Source organism: Zootoca vivipara, chromosome 7, assembly GCF_965207765.1.
Source record: "Zootoca vivipara chromosome 7, rZooViv2.hap1.1, whole genome shotgun sequence".
Taxonomy (NCBI): Eukaryota; Metazoa; Chordata; class Lepidosauria; order Squamata; family Lacertidae; genus Zootoca; species Zootoca vivipara.
Window position 1 is genome coordinate 75,551,331 of NC_142590.1, and position 20,843 is coordinate 75,572,173.

Below are 20,843 nucleotides of genomic sequence, written 5' to 3' on the forward strand. Positions count from 1 at the left end.
ATGGGAGAAGTAAAACTGTAGGCTTACTTCACTTCCAAAGGGGTGGGAAAATTTTGTATTCTTAACTAACACAATCATTTACCCCTCCACACAACAGTTGCTATTGCCACCCTCAGACTTCTGTTAAAATTGAAACACCATGAAAAAGGTAAAAACCAACTGAATGTAGCCACTGCATGCAAGAAGATAGGGAATTTTGCCTAATTAACCTCCTGTCCAGCCTGCTTTGTTTCCAGACCCTTGATCATCTTGGCGTCCCAGCTTGTCAACATCCTCCTTCAATTGTGGTGCCCAGAACTGGACACAGTATTCTGGGTGTGGTCTTATCAAGGCAGACTAGAGTGGGACTATTACTTCCCTTGATCTGGACACCAGACTTCTGTTTATGCAGTCTAGAAGAGGATTAGCTTTTTTTGCTGCTGCATCCACTGTTGACTTACGTTAAGCTTGTGGTCTACTAACCCGTTTCCTTTTCACATCTACCTATACTACTGGGCAAACCAGGTGTCCTCCATCTTTATTTGACCAGCTGGTGTTTCCTGCCTAAAAACTCATTACATTGCAAATACTATATCGTACCTACATTATATAGCTCAAACACCAATTTCTCTCTGTGATTGAAATGCTGCAGTACATTAGAAGAAAAACAAGTTAGTTGAAAATTGAGGTCAACTTGTGATTTTGGACAGGTGATGTTTGTTGTAGGAAACCTTGTAAGTTTGAGTTTGGATAGTCTCTTCCTAAAACTGCTTCCAAACAGTACGTTCTTTTCTTTTTTCTAAGGAGGCACAAAACCCAGCACTGTGTTGGGTAAAGTGTGCCTACTTGTCTGCTGAACTGTGGCCATGAGTGCTTTTTTTTTCAAACCTGCATTTTTATTGGTCACAAAATAATAGCCATTGTTTAAAACAAACAAATATAAAAGTAAACAAGTGCTTTCTTTTATAGTAGTAATTTTGGTTTTTGAACATACAATATAACCACAAAGACTTAATACAAATCCAACTTTGTTAAAATTCAAGACATACACAAACTGCTTTTAATTTTGCAGTGCTTTTAAAAATGGCTAAAGTCTGAAATTTTTTTATGCAATGGAGTGACTTTTCAGAAATGGAATTGGGGCATGCCAACACTTTAGTAACAATTCTTCTGAACTTCTGGATTTCTTTTGAAACAGGACACTGAATATTTACAGTACCATGCTGGAAAGCTGGTTTCACTGAGTGAAGATTTCAATTTCTTCATGAGCCCAAGGTAGATGTGAACTGTGAACAAAACTGGCTTCTGTGGTAGACAAACACCTGAAGACTGTTAGTGCTGAGTCTGTGCATCCGTTCAGTAATATCCAGGATATCCTGCGTGCCTCAGTAGCAATTTTCTACCACTGTCTAATTTTGACTTGCCTAATCTGTAGGTGGGGGAAGAGATCCTTTTCCATTTGTTTGTCCTTTCAAATGCCATTTAAAGCTGTAGATGAAGTTGCAGAGGGGCTATTTGGCTGCCACTGAAATAGTTTGTGCGATTTTGCCCCTTAGGATTCCAAGTGTCTCAATGAGTCTCCCTTGTTTTCTCTGCTGCCATTTCTTGAAACAGTATCTGCAGTGATCGGTGGAAGTAAAATAGCTTGTGAAGCAAGTGAGGTATAACCCAAAGCAAAAGCAGGTAAACCAGTGGGCTTCAAGAAGGGATACGTATGTTGGATGAAAGTACTCCCCAGAAGGTCACTGTGTCTTTTTAGATTGCATAACAGTGCAAACATCCTATCTACCTTAGCATCAAAGTTTATCCAGTCCTCCAGGCTAATGTTATAATTCAGTCTGAAATCATACACACTTTCATTAAGTCTGTACAAAGATTCAAGTTCTGGCCAGTTTATATCCTCATTGAGGTCCAGCAGTTGCAGGAAATTAGCCTTCCCAGCCTTCCCAAAGTTGTCCTCTGAAAAAGAACACACATTTAATTAATTCACTCTCTGAAGAGCAAAGCAATCTGTTCTCATAGCAGAGCCATGCAAAGGACATACCTTTCCACTGTGCATTACCCACAACACAGAAGCAAAGGATACATTCATTCATTCACTAACCCAGTGTTTCTCAACCAGTGTGCCTCCAGATGTTTTGGGACTACAACTCCCATCATTCCTGACCACTGGTATTGCTAGCTAGGGATGATGGGAGTTGTAGTCCCAAAACATCTGGAGGCACACTGGTTGAGAAACACTGCACTAACTAACTACCTTCCTTAACAGCAGTTGGACTTTTACATGACTCAGTGTCGAGAACTATGTCTACACCAGGGGCCAGCAAACTTTTTCAGCAGGGGGCCAGTCCACTGTCCCTCAGACCTTGGGGGGGGCGGACTATATTTTGGAAAAAAATATGAACGAATTCCTATGCCCCACAAATAACCCAGAGATGCACCTATGTATATATATAAATGTAAAAATCGTGAAACTGCAGGTTCTTTTCTCCGTAACCGCTTGACCGATCGTCCTGAAATTTTGACACAACGATCCAGGCCACTCCCCGAGCGTTGTTGGGGACAAACATCCCTCAAATCACACACCTGGGCAGGTATAGACCTGGTTTTCCACCAAGTTAAACAGCACCCTCAAGTAGCGTAATACCCTCCTCCACCCTCTCCCTTCCTGTGAAATCTTAGCCACACCCACACACCAGATGACATCATCAACCAAGCAACTGAAACCACCAAGGTGGCCAATATCAGACCCCTGGGACCCTGCCAGGCTGCTAGGGAGAGGACAAGCGCATGGATCACAGGACGCAGCACAGCCTTTGATTTATGTAGACCCCTGCACGGCAAGGGGTTTTTACTTTACCATTTAGCACCACAACCCCCCCCCAAAAAATCCCCCACCGAATAACCAACATTGCCAAGTGGAGGTAGGGGCCTGCCTGGGGTGGGGGGTGGGGGCCGAATAGGGAGCAGGGGTACGTAATGGGTCAGAACAGGGTGGGGGGAGACACAGGGATGAAACCTGCCATCTCCACAGTATCTCGCCTCAACTCAGGGGGACTCTGAGGCTCAGGGGGATCTGAAGGGGGGCTATTAACCTCCATTTCACATATACTATGACTGAATGCAACCCTCTGCGTCTTTTTTCAAAAAAACAACAACCATGTCCTCAGATATTTGCAGTGCCCAATTCCCCCCCCCCCAATTTACAATCCCCTACCTTCCCCATGCCACTTCCTGGGATTTTTATGGAACTGAACAACTTGGGTGCTTCAGAACGCGCCTTCTGTTGCCAGGCCCTTGCAGGGCCCAGTCCAGGTAGATAATGTGGCCCTGTTTTTAACCCTTTTGTTACTTTTTTCATTTTACTGATTGTGAATATGCTGACCGAGACCCCCTTTGGATTTGGAGGCCCGCGCCAAGTGGCCCATATGACCCCCCTCCTTCTGTCTGGGCCTGTCTGTTGCTACGGGGCTGTGGGGATTCACTATTTGACACACACACCCCGGTCAGGATTTATAAAGGTCTCTGGGTCCCAGGGCGCATCATCACCCCCGATCCTTATTCTAAATATATAGATTTGTTCACGATGCGTGCGCAGGGGCCAATGTATGGAGATACAGGGGGAAGGGGACAACAGAGGGCTCAGACAAAAGTAAATACTGGGAAATGGAACCCAGAAACTGACAGCTCCTTCTCCAAGGGTGGAGGCCAATGTAGGAAGATACCGGGGGTAGGGGCCAACACTCCCCAGGGACAACAGAGGGCTCAGACAAAAGTGCATGCTGGGAAATAGAACCCAGAACCTAACAGTTCCTTCTCCAAGGGTGGGGGCCAAGGTATGGAGATACATGGGGGGGGGCAACACTCCCCAGGGACAACAGAGGAAAGGGTATCCTACTGAAACACAGGGATGAGCCGGGGTGGAGGGAGGACGCGCAGGATACGTCATGGATCGGGACAGGGTGGGGAGGGGGATCACAGGAAAGAACCACAGCAACGCGTGGCCGGGTCAGCTAATTTTAAATAAAAGGACACATTCTACTCATGTAAAAACATGCTGATTCCTGGACCCTCCGAGGGCCTGATTTAGGAGGTGATTGGGCCGCATCCGGGCCTTAGTTTGGGGACCCCTGGTCTACACTATTTTCATTGCACTGTATGTGGATCATTTAAATGACCTCACATTTCTTGCAAGCATTGTACAAAATTCTGAAATCACTGCCGTGATTTCTGCTCAATGATTTTGGCCTCCGAATTGTGTAATTGACTGCTTGACTTTCCTACCTAGGTTTTTCTCAAAGTAACAGTGTCGGAGTCAGCATATTTCAACATGCGCTACAGCTTTTGTTCAGCACAACAAAGAAAGGTTGATTCTACAAGAGCAGCTGACAGAGGAACAAATACTGTCTTATAATAATGAGGGCCTACCTCTGTAGTAGTATACCTACACTTCTATCCAATAGCAACCTTAAAAGTAGACTGCGCCTGCCAAATGTTTTGGACTACAATTCCACTAACTCCTGGAGGGAAGGGAAGTCCACCAAATCTGGAGAGGACAGGCTTCTCTAGCCCTTTAGAAACCTGTAGTTGGATTCCCCTACAAGGGATTGGGACTCCGAACCAGTAGGGCATGCAAGATGAGCTCCTAGTGCTTCTAGCAGATGAGCCGTTGTCCGTGCTGTCTGAGAACTGCATTGAACAGAGCGCCCCTGGTCTCACTTCTGCAGTCGCAGTCTGAGGCTACTGGAACAAGCACCTTGCGCTGCAGATAGGACTATCAACTGGGGTGCAGCTGTTGCCATTTTACAGGGCTCAGTCTCAGTTTGTGGCTGAAGCGACTACTAGAGTTCTGCCTTCTTATAGCACCACCTGAGCCTTGCCTCCAGCCTGAACCCTACCTTGCTACAGAGTAGGACGACAGGAACTAATTTAAACCTTAATTGGCTGCAGTTAAAGAGGTTAGAGTCAACACTCTCCCAGACGCTTCATTAGGATTTAAGAGCAAGAATAGATGAAACTGCACTGCAAATATGGACTGTATGCAAGAGAGAGAGAGAGAGAGAATAATGTGTGGATGGACTCCCAACTCACAGTGACTTGGAAGATGGTTTCTTCATGTCTGGCCACTTTCGACGTTGAAATTGCCTTATGTGTGAGCCGCAAAAAGAGAAAAAAGTTAACCATGTCAAGAAAACCACCAGCACTACAGCACAGAAGAAAGGGGGGGGGGAAAGGGTTTTAGCATGTTTCATTTGCTACGCAAGTATTGTTAAAGGAGGGACAGTAATCTTCTGTAGCAGAGACTTCTCTCTCCCGCACCCAACTTGACAACACTCATATTATACCCAAGTTGCCTCTCCCCTCTTATACTGTAGAATTATGCTATAAAACGAAACCTATCTACCAATGAAATAGCTAAAAAAAGGTAAAGGGGCCACTGACTGTTAAGTCCAGTTGCGGACGACGGGTTGCAGCACTCATCTCGCTTTACTGGCTGAGGGAGCCAGCGTTTGTCCACATACAGTTTTTCCGGGTCATGTGGCCAGCATGACTAAGCTGCTTCTGGCGAACCAGAGCAGCGCACGGAAATGCCATTTACCTTCCCGCCGGAGCGGTACCTATTTATCTACTTGCACTTTGACGTGCTTTCGAACTGCTAGGTTGGCAGGAGGGGCCCAAACTTCTGGAGCCACTCAGAGTATCCTAGTTCTAACCCCACAGCCTAAGTCTTCCTGCCCATATCTTCCTACAACCTATTGCTCACTGGGGAGAAAATAATTATATTTTAAGTAGTACCTGTATTGCTCATAGCTTCCATCTTTAAGGCCTAAAGGGGGAGAAAATAATATTGGTTATGCAGCACTGATCACAGGAGTGGGGGAAAGCACATTCTAAGGCACAACTTGGAAAAGGGAAAGGCATGCTATTAAAAGAAAACACATTGCTGTCTGTGAAAGTTTCAAAGCAGAGAGATTTAAGGATCCGCAATCTTGAGTGAAGATTTTGATTCCATCCCCTTGGAGGGGAGAGATCAAACTCAAGCTTGTTTAAAATTTACCATTGCCTCCCTGCTATTGCAGCATCTGGTCAGTATAGACAAGTTGTTTGGAACAGAAACAAATTATGGAACAATTAACCTTACATGTGTGGCCACTGAGTTAAGCCCTCAACACTGTTCTCCATTGAAATGCACTTGGAAGGTTAACAAACAAAGCATATGTACCCCTTAAGCTGGTCTCTCGTTTTCAAAATCTTACTATGACTGCTTGATTCCTAGTGAGTGTATCAATGCAGGACAATAAATTTAGCAGAAGGTGGATCCTTTGGGAAGTTCCCACCCCAGAATACTTCAGTTGAGGCTAGTAAGGAGACCGTACCATGTGCACCTCAGTATTTTGTCATTCACACATTCATCAGAAAATACTTCTATAAGGTAATGTTCAACTTCTGATTACAGTATACACTCATCTAGTTTTCCTGCTTAATAAAGTTAATGTTTCATCTACAAGTCGTTTGCAAAAGTGCCATCTCAGTTACTTTAAACAAACTTTCTAAAAAAGTCGAAGATAAGAGACCCCTCACCGAGTTCCATGTTCCGAGTCCTTGGGTTGCATTGCTTATACCCTTTGCAGCTTCTCAGTTCCATAAGCTGCACGTGCAGTTGATTGAGAACATCTCTGTCTAGTGTGTTCACTGCATTAATTAGCTGCAGATTAAAAAGTTTTGTTTTTGTTAAAGTCATCCCATTTATGCAGTGGACATACACCTTTTGGATTCTCACCAAGAGGTGCATTATTAACAACCAAACACCATATATCACAACATGTTGAATTAGTAAATTTGATGTATTGGTTGCAAAACTCTACAGCCACAGCTTAACTGTAAAAAATGGGATTATAATAGAGGGAGAATCATGGTAAAAACTCATGCAGCTGCCTCCCCCTTCTGCCCAGTGGGTCTTTGGGGAAGGAAGGGAAGGCAAAGATGGTAGTGGATACATGCACTGGAGTGGGCTGAGCTGGCCTACTCCAGAAGGCTAGGTCCTACTTAGCCCACACTTCCTCAAAAGGAAACAACCTTATTTGCATCTTCACAGTATCTCTACAGACAGACCTTCACAAGCAGAAACCTATTGGCCATCAGTGAACATCTTTACATACACAATAAATGCAGCCGTAAGTTTGAACTATGCATCACCATTGCAAGCATGCATTTTGGCCAACAACAAATGGAAATGTTTCATAGAAACATTGGAAACATTTCCTTTCATGGAAAAGAATCTGCTTCACCAGATATATCCGTTGCACTTGACAATGTAGACAGTTGCTTAACAGAGGAAGGGTCATAGATCCATTAGCAGAGCACACCTCTCTTTCCCGTGCTAAAGGAACAGGAAAGACTCTGGTTCAAAATCCCAGAGTGCCATTGCCAGTCTGTAGATCAGGGATGGGGAGCCTATGATCCTCCAGATGTTGCTGGGCTACAACTCCCTTTATCCTGTACTATGTTGCCTGGGGTCAATGAGAGTTGGTGTCCAACAACCATCTGGGAAGCCGTAGGTTCACTTTCCCTGATGTTGACAATACAGAGCTCCATGGCTCAATAGCCTGACTCTGTCTGGGGATGTGACCCATATTCCTAATAAAATTTGTCCATTTGTTCTATTTTTTAATGTTTAAGATCATCTTGGGTAGACTTGCTTGCACTGTGTGGCTGTAAAGTGAAGGAAGGATTTATCTCCAAATAGAAAGTGGATATATTTTCCAATGCATGGCCTCAAGTGTTTACTTAGCCTAAAGGTAAAGGGACCCCTGACCATTAGGTCCAGTTGCGGACGACTCTGGGGTTGTGGCGCTCATCTCGCTTTACTGGCTGAGGGAGCCGGCGTACAACTTCCGAGTCATGTGGCCAGCATGACTAAGCCACTTCTGGCGAACCAGAGCAGCGCATGGAAATGCCGTTTACTTGCACTTTGACATGTTTTTGAACTTTTAGGTGTGCAGGAGCAGGGACCGAGCAATGGGAGCACACCCCGTCGCGGGGATTCGAACCGCCGACCTTCTGATCAGCAAGCCTACTGCATAACAAACATGGCTGTTACTTTTGAGGCAATTGTCAAGAAAACTGGTTAAGTTAAATGTGAGTTTCAGCTTCTATTCTGAGCTCTGCACAAGGCTTGCTCTTTTTTAAAAAATAAATAAATGCAGGATACCTGGTACGGATCTGTGTTGAGATCAAAATATTCAAGGAAGCCGGTAGCAAATTCACAGAACAGGAAGTTGTGAGTCTCGTTGATTGTCCTCATACACCAATATGTGTTGTTGTTTGCACTGGTGCAGGCACAGAATGGACCCACTGCAAATACAACAGTAACAATAGTTAAAGCTGAAAGTTTATAATAAAGTACAGTACTGTATGTTGTGAGATAACCTATAAATCAAGGTAGTTCCTACAAACGCATGACCACACTGTGATCTCCTGCCCTTTTCAAGCAAGGCAGCAGCCCTATCTGTACATTCCCTTTACATGCAATATTGCAGAAATAGGGGATCTTTTCAAGGCCACCTTTCCTGGTAAGTAACCCTTTGATGGTTACAACAAGCCTGTGCAGATGCAACTGCTCTTTGAACAGTGGGTTACATTACACCCACACAGAAATCACAGCTGTCTACACACACACCATTCCCCCATCTAGACAAGCAAGAGGGAATATGGTTTACTGACACATTCCAGGTAGGTCAGGGAACTCAAGGTGAGCATGAACCACAGTCGGCAGGGGCATGGCCTGGGAAGAATTCTGAGCGCTGCATCAGTGGTCTCATTCAGATCCCTAACCTGTGGTTCCCCACTCTTGTTCTGTTGAAAGGAATGGGAGACACTTCTCTGTGTATAGATAGCACTCTGTATTCCATGCTTAGCAGTCTCATCTCTGAAACATCAGAGCTGCAGATAGCATTGTAATGCCAAGGAGCTTCCCTGTGGATGCCTCTCCCTCACAACTGAGTGCAGAGAGTTCCCCCCCACCACCACCACCTCTGGGATAAAAGGGCAGGGCTCCCAGCTCCAAAAAGGGTGGGGTTCAGAAAGTTATTAGCACAAATGCCTCTCATAGAAATCAGCCACAGGTTTGGTTTGGTTTGGCTTGTTCTCTCTAATCTGCACTAAAGACACAGGATGATGATAGGTCTCTCAGGGATATAGGAGACAGCATTTCTCAGAGGCAATTCAGTTCTATTTGGTGGACGCAACTGCATGTTTGCTTGTTTTGGAAGAAGAGTGCAGAAGCCAATGCCCTTTTGTGCCTTGGCAGGCAACTCCACAGTCATGGTGAAGTGCATGCAGCCATATGAATTAGTATCAGGGGATATCTTACGTGTCCACAAGGGGGCAGTCTGCCAGTGCTGGTTGTCATGGGTGAAGCAAGTCAGGCCGGGCATACTGCACGTGTCGTTGTTTTTAATCCTCTTGAGCAGCTTCCTCAGCTTCTTCTTTCGCCTCTGCTCTCTGAGGAGCCACAGCTTGTCCTTCTCTTTCAGGGCTTTCCTACGGCACAGAGACAACGAAGCTGCATTATACCAGCAAATTCATGGGAAATGAGGCTCTCCGTCACTACCAACCAGGATGGCTATGCTCTTCATTCATTTCCTGTGTCTGGTACAGTCAAGAGAAAGGCAGATGAAGGCACCTTCAAAGAGAGTGCACTTTTTTCTATACTCTGAAATGGCACAGTCCAGAAATCCAAGTAGTGGGTTGTTTTTCCTGGAACAGCACAACCAATAGCTGCAATTCCAAATGTTTGCACTTTGCAGGTGAAGCACTCCCACTTCCCACAATCCTTGCCCTCCAACCCTTACCAATTGTTAGCTATGGCCAAGATGAGCATGTGAGTCCTACAGGCAGAGGTTGAATCCCTATCCTTTCCTTATGCTTCTGGTTAGATTTTTTGATTGTAACTACTGCAGCAGAATTGAATTTAGGAGCATTTCACATTTGCTACTCGTCTAGTGATGCCTGTTTGTACTTACTTGAAAGGGTGGACACCAGAACCTTTGTGCCTCAGTTTGCCTTTGTGCTTAGCATGGAAGCTGCAAGACAAAAAACCCAGATGAACAATTAGCCAAGAGACTATCTCTCCTCCGTTTATGTTTTTTTATTCTTTCACTTCCCTGTAAGCTATAGGCAGCTTATGAAGCTGATAAAAACAATATTAAAATATAAAATAAATGCATTAAGGTTCACTAAAAGGAAAGCAGAATTGAAGTAGCGGCAAGAGACAGAGGAGGAGAGAGAACCTACCCCCCACAATACAGAATAATGGAGTTGGAAGGGACCCCATGGATCATCTAGTCCAACCCCCTGCAATGCAGGAATATGGACCCGCACAGGGTTCAAACCTTGTGACCTTGGCGTCATCAGCACCATGCTCTGACTGACTAAGCTAACCAGCAAGGCACACTATTCCCCCCCCCAAAAAAGCCAATATGGAAAGGGAGGGCTTTGTACTTTCTATATACATTTGTTGTTGGTTAAGAACAAGATGGGTATAATGTGGAATATAACAAGCACTAGAGCAGCAAAGTCCCCCCACCCCACCCCCATGTAGCTACTTCAGGTCTAGTTTTCAGAAATGGCAGACAAGGAAGGAAACCTGCTTCTCGGTTTTACTACTTCAAGCTGCAGGGCAAGCGTTCCTAGCAATTCCCATGAACAAAAAGCGAGAATGTAACGGAGAAAGGCTCTAGCCTAGCTGTGCCAATGGCATGCCCGTTTTCTAAATGTAGGGATTTATTTATTTATGGTTGTTGTTGTTAGTTACAGAAAAGGAATATTCTGCCCAGCTGTAGTACAGTTGTGAGTCAGTCCAGGCACAAGTCCACTGTGCCATCAGCTGGTTGTGACAACGAGGCCCACATCTTTAAAATATTCCAAAGCAGGGCAATAATGAAACATGTAATAATTCCCTTAGAGGCAGGTCATTTGCTAAGCCTGGTGCTCAAGATATGGGTGGGGACAACGTTACTGTGGGAATCCCAAGGAACGTGGTAGGCAAGAGGAAGCATCTCTTTGCACTGCTAAGAATTTCCAACAGCCTCACCGTTTGTATGGCCAACGTGCCCAAACTAATAATAATAACCCTCCACCCCACCCCAGAAACTACTTCTTAAGGTTTGCCAATCCAGTATAGGTGGAGGAGTACCTTATCTTATTACAGTCACATTCCTCTGGTCGCTTCTTCTTCAAATGGCCTCTCACCTCCCTTAGGTTTTTAATTTTATTTTGTAGAGTTTCAATCTAGTAACAGCAGAAAGTAAGGACACAAGGGAAAGCTGTAAGATACATTGGTTGGGTTTCTACCATCCTCTCACCCAATTGGTGTCAATAACACACACACACCCTTTTAACATCTACATAAACACAACCCCAATAAGGCCCCATCTGAGCTACACATTTAAAGCAGTACAGTATTATACCACTTTAAACAAGCATGGCTTTCCCCAAAGAATCCTGGGAACTTTGTTATGGGTGTTTGAGACCTGTTAGAAGACCCCTATACTCACACAGCTATAATTCTTGGGAGGGTTTTAACACTCAACCCTTCTTCCCAGAAAACTCTGGGTATCGTAGCTCTGCGAGGAGAGCAGGGGAGTCTAAACAGCTCTCCACATCCTTAATAAACTACAGTTCCCAGGATCCTTTGGGGGATGCCATGACTGTTTAAAGCCAGGGGTGTCCAAACTTTTTTCAAAGAGGGCCAGATTTGATGCAGTGAACATGCATGAGGGCCGACCAAAGGGCCAATCCTTTATAGGATTGAAGTTGTTGAGCTTTTTATTGGATTGAAGTTGTTGAGCTTTTTTAAAAAAGATTTTACCCCAGGTAATAAACTGACACAGGGGCCAGATTAAACCGACCGACGGGCCGAATTAATTAGGCCCCCGAAATGGACTCTGGACATGCCTGGTTTAAAGCGGTACAATACTGCTTTAATTGTGTAGTGTAGATGGGTTCTCAGTCTCTTGTTGCACTTTTACCCCTCTTTGAAAAACCAAGAGATTTAAGCTGCTGTACCACCAAACTTTCCTCTCTAGCCAGAAGCCAAGCTTGACAGCTGCATTCTTCAGTCTGTTAAGTGACGGACATTTGGAACTGCAGTAGAAATAAGAGCAATTTCTAGCTAGCTATTAGCTTGAATTGGCAATTGCTTTCCCTCAGGAAGATCATTGTACTTGCATCAGTGCACTGCGGAGGGGACAGCTGCATTTCTAGTATTTGCAAGAAACCTTCCTAATCCTCAAAAGATGCAATATGTCAGGCACTAAGTAGACAAACTAACACTAGCACTTACAGTAATTTGTTGAAAATGTTGGAATAGATAGGGAGTCTCTTTAAAGACAAGGGCTGATGGTCATGTTTTTTCTTTGCCTTGTTTTAAAAAGATAAGGCACCAGGTTATGCCCATGTCTGAAGTTGTAATGAGAGAAGTATCCTGTCTCTCATTACAGAGTGATGGGGCCACACAAGTTCTTATTAGTTATTTATTACATTTATATCTCACCTTTCCTCCAAGGAGCTCAAGGTGGCATACATAGTTCTGCTTTCCCCTCCATTTTATTCTCACAACAACCCTGTAAGGCAGATGTTAGGCTGAGAGACTGTGATTGGCCCACGGTCATCAAGTGTGCTTCAGGGTTTAGTGAGGACCACAACCCTGGTCTCCCAGGTCCTAGTCTGACACTCTAACCCAGGCATCCCCAAACTGCGGCCCTCCAGATGTTTTGGCCTATAACTCCCATGATCCCTAGCTAACAGGACCAGTGGTCGGAGAAGATGGGAATTGTAGTCCAAAACATCTGGAGGGCCGAAGTCTGGGGATGCCTGCTCTAACCACTACACCACACTGGAACTAGACATGGCAGAGCACATATTTTGGGGCGTAAGGTCCCTGTTTGAACTGTGGGATCTCCAATTAAATCACATCAAACTGCGGGGATAGGAAATATTTTAGAAAGCTACTGCTAGGCAATATAGATAGCACTGGTTTAGAACAAATCTTTATGCAAATCTGAATGCAAAGGCTACAGGAGGAGGGGAGAGAGATAAGAAAGAAGAGAATGTATTCATACATTTTTCTGCACCCTCTTGGGGTGGCATTTATGCTGATTGCATTATAGGGATAAAATAAAAAAATTCCTTCAGTAGCACCTTAAAGACCAACTAAGTTTTTATTTTGGTATGAGCTTTCGTGTGCATGCAGACTTCATCAGATAGGGATGTTACTCTCTAAACATTTTTTAATAGAAACACAAGGTGGGTTTCCTCATTTTTGCATCATAATATTGAATGTGTCTCTATTACAGTCATACCTCAGTTTAAGTATGCTTCGGTTTGGGTACTTTCAGTTTAAGTACTCCGCGGACCCATCTGGAACGGATTAATCCACTTTCCATTACTTTCAATGGGAAAGTTCGCTTCAGGTTAAGTACAAACTTCTGGAACCAATTGTGTACTTAAACCGAGGTACCACTGTATTTCTAAGCATGATACAACCTTCCTTTTCATTTTCCATGGTTGATTACTTCTATTTTCAAAATGATTGTCATTGATTTTCTAACACTGGGCATATCGGTCAATATTGTTCAAAAATCACTATGACAATGATTCAGATCAAAAGCCCTTTCATGGACCAAGGGAAACCCTTGGGTGCATTCCTTTTACAAAAATTCACTCAACGAAGTGGTAAACCACCATGCACAGAACAGTGAGAAAAGCTATCATGTAGAACTATTTAAAAGGAGTTTCTGTATAGTAGCAACAATTGCTCTTGGCAGGAAGGAGCTACTGATTGTCTACCAGTCTCTGCCTTCAAAGGCAAAACTATCTGCAGACTCTGACCATAGCTGCCAAGTTATCCCTTTTTTAAAGGGATTTTCCCTTATGCTGAATAGGCTTCCTCGCGAGAAAAGGGAAAACTTCGCAGCTATGACAAAAGACCAGCAGCATCCATTGCCTCTAAACATTCTACAGCTGACCAAGCAGCACTCACTCAAAAGCTGACAGCTGTCCAGTTACTGCTTCCCCTTGATACCTTTGATCACGCTGTCACCCTTTGTTAAAAAGAATGTGGGCAGCACAAAATTTCGAAGAGGTAGATTCTCTGGGGCTAGAACCTACAACCTTGTCAGGCGTGTCTGCCTGAGATGCTATGCAAAGTCTGGCTAAGGGTCTGCAGCCTCCCAGTTTTGTTAAGGCATCAAGATTTGCTAGTGTCTAGGGATGCAAATTCAAGTGGCGTTTCCCGTGTGTGCCAGGATATATGCAGCTGTCAAAACCACTCACCTCATGGTCTATATGAAGCTTATGGTCCTTCCAAGCTTGCAGTGATTTGTACAGATCTGTGTCACACTGAACGGTGTCATTCTCTAAGATGTAACATCTGGGAAGAGGGGGGAAAGGTCACTGGACTGGCCAGCAGAGCAAGGAATGGAAAAGGATGCTCCCAGCAACATACTTACTCTAGAAGAAAGCATCAAGTTCACAAGCGCCTTTTGTGCAGTAGTATAACTGAGCAGGGGTGCAAAATGGGCCCCTCAAAGGTGACATACAGCATTTGACCATTGTTAAGATGTGTGTGTGTTAAGAAGCATCACAATCTATTTTATTATCCCTTCCCCCACTTTGGAAACAGGAGCTGCGATCGAGCCATTCTTTTAGCCCTTGGAATTCACAATGTTGTCTTTAATGTGCGTAAAGGTAAAGGGACCCCTGACCATTAGGTCCAGTCATGACCAACTCTGGGGTTGCGGTGCTCATCTCATGTTATTGGCCAAGGGAGCCGGCGTACAGCTTCCAGGTCATATGGCCAGCATGACAAAGCCGCTTCTGGCGAACCAGAGCAGCGCACGGAAACGGCGTTTACCTTCCCGTTTGGAGCGGTACCTATTTATCTACTTGCACTTTGACGTGCTTTCGAACTGCTAGGTTGGCAGGAGCTGGGACCGAGCAATGGGAGCTCACCCCGTCGCGGGGATTCAAATTGCCGACCTTCTGATCAGCAAGCCCTAGGCTCTGTGGTTTAACCCACAGTGCACCCGCGTACATTGTAGTATTTCAGTGCTCATGATAGAGCTTCCACTACATAGTAGCTTATATTTCCCAATCATCTTGAAAACTGATTTGAGAGTTAAATTGGACAGATGTGGTCCTCAACATGCCCATAAACTCTCTTGGATTAAAGCAGCGGGTAGACTTTAAGACCCTGCTCTTTCATTTGTTCCATCAGCACAAACATTGCAGCTTGCCAGATGGAACAATCCCCTCCTCCTCCTGCATTCTGTTCTGGGGATTCTCCCATAGCTATTTTTTTGGGGGTGGGCGAAGCCCCATTGTGCAAGCAAAAGACCTTGTTCAGGGCCTGGTTAGGTGAATTCTGCCCACTGTGTTGTATTTTGGCATTTCACTTAAATAAATAAATAAATAAATAAATAAATAAATATATATAAACAACTTGATCAAAACGTTCCCCAAGCAGCATACTAATAAAAAGAAAATGCGTGAAACCCCCAAAATAATTAAAAACAAATCTCAGCACTCTTCACAAACTACACTTCATAGGATGCTTTAGGAGAAGCCATGTCTGTTTAAACAGGTTTAATAGTGCTTTAAATGCACAGTGCAGATGGGGCCTTGCCACTCTACAAAGTGGCAGATATAGACCTACTGCTGTTGCTGTATGAAACAGTAATGGTAATTTCAACTATGCTTCAGTAGGACTTACCTATGTGTTACTTTTATTAAGTTAGGAGCTGCATTCTCTGAAATGCTGCCTGTTCCACTGTATTCCTCCACATCCTTATCATCGTCTTCTCCTTCAGCATCTTTATCGTATTTGTTCTTAGCTGTGATATTTCTGGGTAAGACGGGCTGGTAGCCATCCTCCAAATCCAAGCTATACACCTCTCCATCAAGCTCAACAGCCACCGAACGAATTGAGCGACTCCGAATGTAACTTGCCTTGTATTCTGGGGAAAGGAGGAAAGAACAGAGCTTGCCTTTCTCTGTCTTAATACAGCATATATGGGTTTGACATGCAGGAAAGTGCTTGGAAGACTGACTCAGAGGTTAAGTCAGAAATGGCCAATTTCTCTGATCCTGGGGAACATGCACTTATTCTTCAGATTGCAGTTTGGTTTCAGAGGTAAGAGACCAGCCCCTGCAGATGTGGTCAGGTTTTTATCATAAAATCACCATTGCTGTGGAAGTCTTCGAGTTTATGGGGCACATGCCATTGAGTATGCTCAGGACATCACATATGAAAATCAACATGGAACTATGAAAACATCTCTCTTATCCTACAACTCCAGCAAACAACGTTGTCTTCCTTACGAGTAAAACTCATCTATCTTCTACCACAATAACATTTGACAGGGTTGATACAAGACAGACAATTGCTTTAGTGGCTAGAGCAGGGTTTTCCAAACTTGGGTCTCCTGCTGTTTTTTGGACAACAACTCCCATCACCCCTAGCTAGCAGGACCAGTGATCAGGGATGATGGGAATTTTAGTCCAAAAACAGCTGGAGACCTAAATTTAGGAAACCCTGGGCTAGATGCCCACAAAGATGCCTGTTGGACCTCCCAGGCTGAGATTATCTTTCTGCTGGTGTGGGATTAGACAAACCTCTAGGTTGCATTGTGATACACAACCAGTTATCAGTCCATTAGTATTGGAATCAGTTAAGTCCCACCTTTTCTATGGAATCATCTCGAACCTCTTGCCTGCTAAATTTCCCACCTGCAATTTGAGAATAATAAACCCTAAACTGGTTCCCATGAGAAAGCAAAAATAAAGATGAGCAAGAGCTTTATAAAACTGTGTTATATACATGAGTATCAGCAGCAGGAAGAACAGCAGCAGCAGTAGTATAAGCAGTAGTATATTGGGTGTGTGTGGATTTTTAAAAACAGAATATTTCTATGCGTCTTCTTCTTTGGTGATCCATCATGGCTGAGTAAGATTGTCTTGCATGAACACGGTCTTAATGGTGTGCCTGTAAGTGACTGTGGAGGCCAATTCTGGATCCACACGTCCTTCCACAGTGGGGACATAGGTTTCCATGTTGATCATGGTGAGGATTTGCCAAACATGCCTTCGTTTCTCTGCATGCTATAATGCTGTAAAGAATTTCTGTCTAAATTTACTTACAGCCACGAGGTGGCAGTAGACACCCAGAATACTGAAAGTAAGATAGGAGAACTATGTCCTTTGCCAACTTCCCAAGAATGCCAAATAACTGTCTCTTTAAGAACCTTTATGCAAGTTGCTGGTGGCCTTTCCTTAAAATTTCCTCTGATACAGAATCCTTAACTTTCCCCATAGAGGCAAATCAGAGACACAGCTGACTTAAAGAACGTTGTTTTCTCATTAATGCTCTCTTCCTGGTCTCTCTCGATTTCAACTCCATTCTAAAAATCAAGCAGGTTTTAAACTTCCTATTTTTAAGCTCTAGGTCCAGGGCCATGATTCAATATTCCTCTGCTGCTTGGATTTCCTCTCCTATTCAGAAAAGCAAACTTCCGAAGTGAAGCTCTGCATAGTCTGGGCTGCAAAAGCTCTTTCCTCTGGGCACAGAAAGCCCAAATCAACTCAGCAGGCTTGAATACGGCTGGGCTACCCTTGCAAGCTCATGGTCGGCTGTGCCTGCTTTCACCTCTCTTAACAAAAGAGCTGTGTGGTTCAATAGCAGAGCCATTTGCTTTGCATGCAGAAGATACCAGGTTCAATCCCTGGCACCTCCAGGCAGGGCTGGGAGAAACCAGTTTGAAATTCTGGAGAGCTGCTGCCAATCAGTATAAAAAATACCAAGAAGATGAACCATACTGGGCTGCGTCAGCATGATGAAGTTTACTGTGGCCACACTCCTGATCAATAGCTGTTGCTGGCATTGTTTCAGCGGGGAGGGCATAGCAAAATGATATCAGAGTGGCTGGGGCAACCCAGTATACCGGTTATTACGAAGGTGGAGGGAAAAGTTTGACATATCTTTTCAGTGTTGGCCCCTCTCATTTTAGTAACATTTAATTTTACTCTCGCCAGATGGCTTTACACAAGCTACTCTTTCTCAGTCCCCATCACCCTCCCTTTATCAGCAGCACTGGGATAATAATAATAATACTGACCTACCTTTAAGGATTATGCCAAGGCCTACTGAAGAGAGTATATGAGAAATGCTACATAAATACAAATTTATATCTGAAAGACTTAATGTCGCAACTATTTCAGCCCCTCTCCTAATTACTCCTCACACTGAATCATCATTTCGTACTCTTTTCAGCACACTGAGCTGATGAGTTCGCTCAAGCTTTTTCACCACCTGGGACTCAGGCTTTCCACCTGAGGTTCAGCCAGGTGAATCATAGCTCAAGGGGGAAAATAGGTTCTAATTTATGGAACATTTGACTAAAATGTGGGAACTCCCTTCCTTTTCAATACCAAGAGGAAGTTCCAAGGAGCTACACCCAAATTGTTATAAGAAACAAAGGGAGGCTTTCTTAGCAAGAACCAACTTCCTTTTGTTGTTGACCTTCTTCTCTGCATGCATGAGCTACCAACTTTTCTTTTCTTTGAAATATGTCAATACTGAACAAAACGTTATTTTTTAAAAAAAACACCCAACAACCAATGGGAGATACATGTGTAAATATTTGTACAAGTTGAATGGAGGAGAGGGTATTTGAATATATATATATTTAAATGATGGCTTCATTTTCAGCTTCAAACTGCTATGAATGCCTATAACCTAAGCTAGTTGGTAAATCCAACTGGCTTTTGGGTCCCTTTTTAGATCCAGGAGCCAATGCATTTCTTTCTTTCTCTGTCTTTCTCTGTCTCTGTCTCTCTCTGTCTCTCTGTCTCTCTGTCTCTCTCTCTCTCACACACACACAGTCATCTGGTCATCTTTGGGGAACCTCTGGTTCTCCAGATGTTGCTGAACTGTAACATCCATCAGATCTAGAAAGCATGCCAAGTGGCATGGGATGATGGGCACTGATGTTCCAGGAACACCTGGAGGGCCAAAGGTTCCCCACACCTGCATTAGGTTGACTCCCTCACCAGCCAATAGTGTAGTAGCAAAACAGGGAGATGAGCTGTTGTTTCTGTGTTGTGTGATGAGATTCCAGCAACAACACCTGGAATAATTACAACAATTGCACTGGAATAGGAGGCATTGCTTTGTAAGAAAAAGATAAACGTTGCATCAATGCATCTGGCACAAGCTTGATCAGCATTCAGGTTGCTATTAACTGTTCTTTAAGTACTCATCATTCACACCTGATTACTAGAATTCACCTGCCAAGCCATTTGCTTATATCTCAGAACATGGGTAAATGATGGTTCTCTCAGGAAAAAGTGGAGGGACTGAAATGAATCCCACAGTTTCCTTATCCTAGGATTTCCCCCACAACATTCTTTCTGCATAAAGCAGAAAGGTTTGAATTTCTGATGAACAATGGAAGAGCTGTCCCATTTCTTACCACTGAACGGACACTTCATAACTATTTAAATTTTTTATTTATTTTTAAACTAAATTAAAAAAACAGCTCTTCCACACACCACAAAAAATTAACATATTAGCACAAGTCAGCCATACCTCATGCCTTCAACATAACTTATTCTCAGTAAATATTGAATCATCATAGTTCCCTCCAAAGAAGAAAAATTACTTCCATATGTTATTATTCCAAATCACATTAATTTGACTAAGCACTAGTCAATAATTAATTAACCACCCAATCAAATACTCAGCAGTGCTAGGGTTGCCAGACTCAATAGAGGACAGGACTTCTGTGTCTTTAATTGCCCTGCTCGCTTTTGAGTCTGGAAACCTTAAAGAGAAACCAGCAGACCCTTTGTTCTCCGGAAGCTAGTTTAAGCTTTCTCCTGGTGCTGATGAAAATCCCAACGTTCCTGGAACTAGAAAAAGTTTGTGGCCCACAAAACCTCTGCCCATCCCTCCACCCCAAAACACAACAACAACAACAACAACAACTTGCTGTTGGCAGTAGTTTGTTTTTCCAAAAAAATAAAATAAAAATCTGGCCACTATTATTCCTGTTATTAAATTTCTATCCTGCCCTCCTTAAACAGCCACAACCAGGTAGCAGAAACAATCCAATTAAAAATAAGATAAAAACATGTGCCATGGTGCTCTACTGTGCTGCTGCTGTGTTTCTGCAGGTATGACTATGTGGTGTGCATATCTGACAAATGTTTGTGTGCTTAAGTAGCAGTAATGGGCCGTTAACATGTGGCTCTCAAAGAGTTGGCCAATCTCGAATGAGGCTTTTGGGGCTGAAAATATTAAACCTCCTTGTTGTCCAACAAACCAATGAACCACTGTCTGTGCATTTACTGCATGAACAAAATATTGTTTGGAAAGGCACTTGGGTTTCTGACACCTGTAAACTGAGATAAGCACACGGTTAACTGAGGATTTGGAAAGGTTCCAATAAATTATTTGCCTATGCTTGATCTGCGTTAAGTACCATAAGTGATGATATTCTGTCCCACTTAAGTATAACTTTTTCAGTATAGTCTGCCCCCCACTTTAAGCATAACTTCGTCAAATTAAGTGCCTCCTGATTCTCCAGAAGCTGCTAGTGAGTCCTTGCAACTGTGCTCACAGTTCCAGGGTGCTTCGTTCAAGAACAAGTTAATGGAACAACAGCTCAAGCATTATTTAAAGATTATCTGTAGTGCCACAAATTCCAAGCAGCAAGAGTAGCTGGCGATTTCACCTGAGAACCAATGATTTTATTCGCCTAAAAATTAGCTTAGCAGTTACTAATCAGCTTGCAAGGCAAATA

General features: G+C 43.7%; 1 protein-coding gene across 6 annotated transcripts in view; it reads right to left on the minus strand.

The window, feature by feature from the left end:
- Nucleotides 1–919: 919 nt before the first annotated feature.
- Nucleotides 920–20,843, minus strand: part of SULF2 (sulfatase 2) — a 241,049-nt gene continuing 221,125 nt past the window's right edge. For all 6 annotated transcript variants that reach the window (XM_035124105.3, XM_035124104.3, XM_035124102.3 and 3 more), the window contains 10 exons: nt 15,755–15,998; nt 14,317–14,413; nt 11,177–11,271; nt 10,005–10,064; nt 9,353–9,522; nt 8,192–8,334; nt 6,562–6,685; nt 5,776–5,806; nt 5,071–5,124; nt 920–1,938 (listed from right to left, as the gene is read on the minus strand). In XM_035124105.3, the coding sequence (XP_034979996.1) occupies nt 1,908–1,938; nt 5,071–5,124; nt 5,776–5,806; nt 6,562–6,685; nt 8,192–8,334; nt 9,353–9,522; nt 10,005–10,064; nt 11,177–11,271; nt 14,317–14,413; nt 15,755–15,998 (1,049 nt within the window). In that variant the 3' untranslated portion in view covers nt 920–1,907. The remainder of the gene's footprint in view (nt 1,939–5,070; nt 5,125–5,775; nt 5,807–6,561; nt 6,686–8,191; nt 8,335–9,352; nt 9,523–10,004; nt 10,065–11,176; nt 11,272–14,316; nt 14,414–15,754; nt 15,999–20,843) is intronic.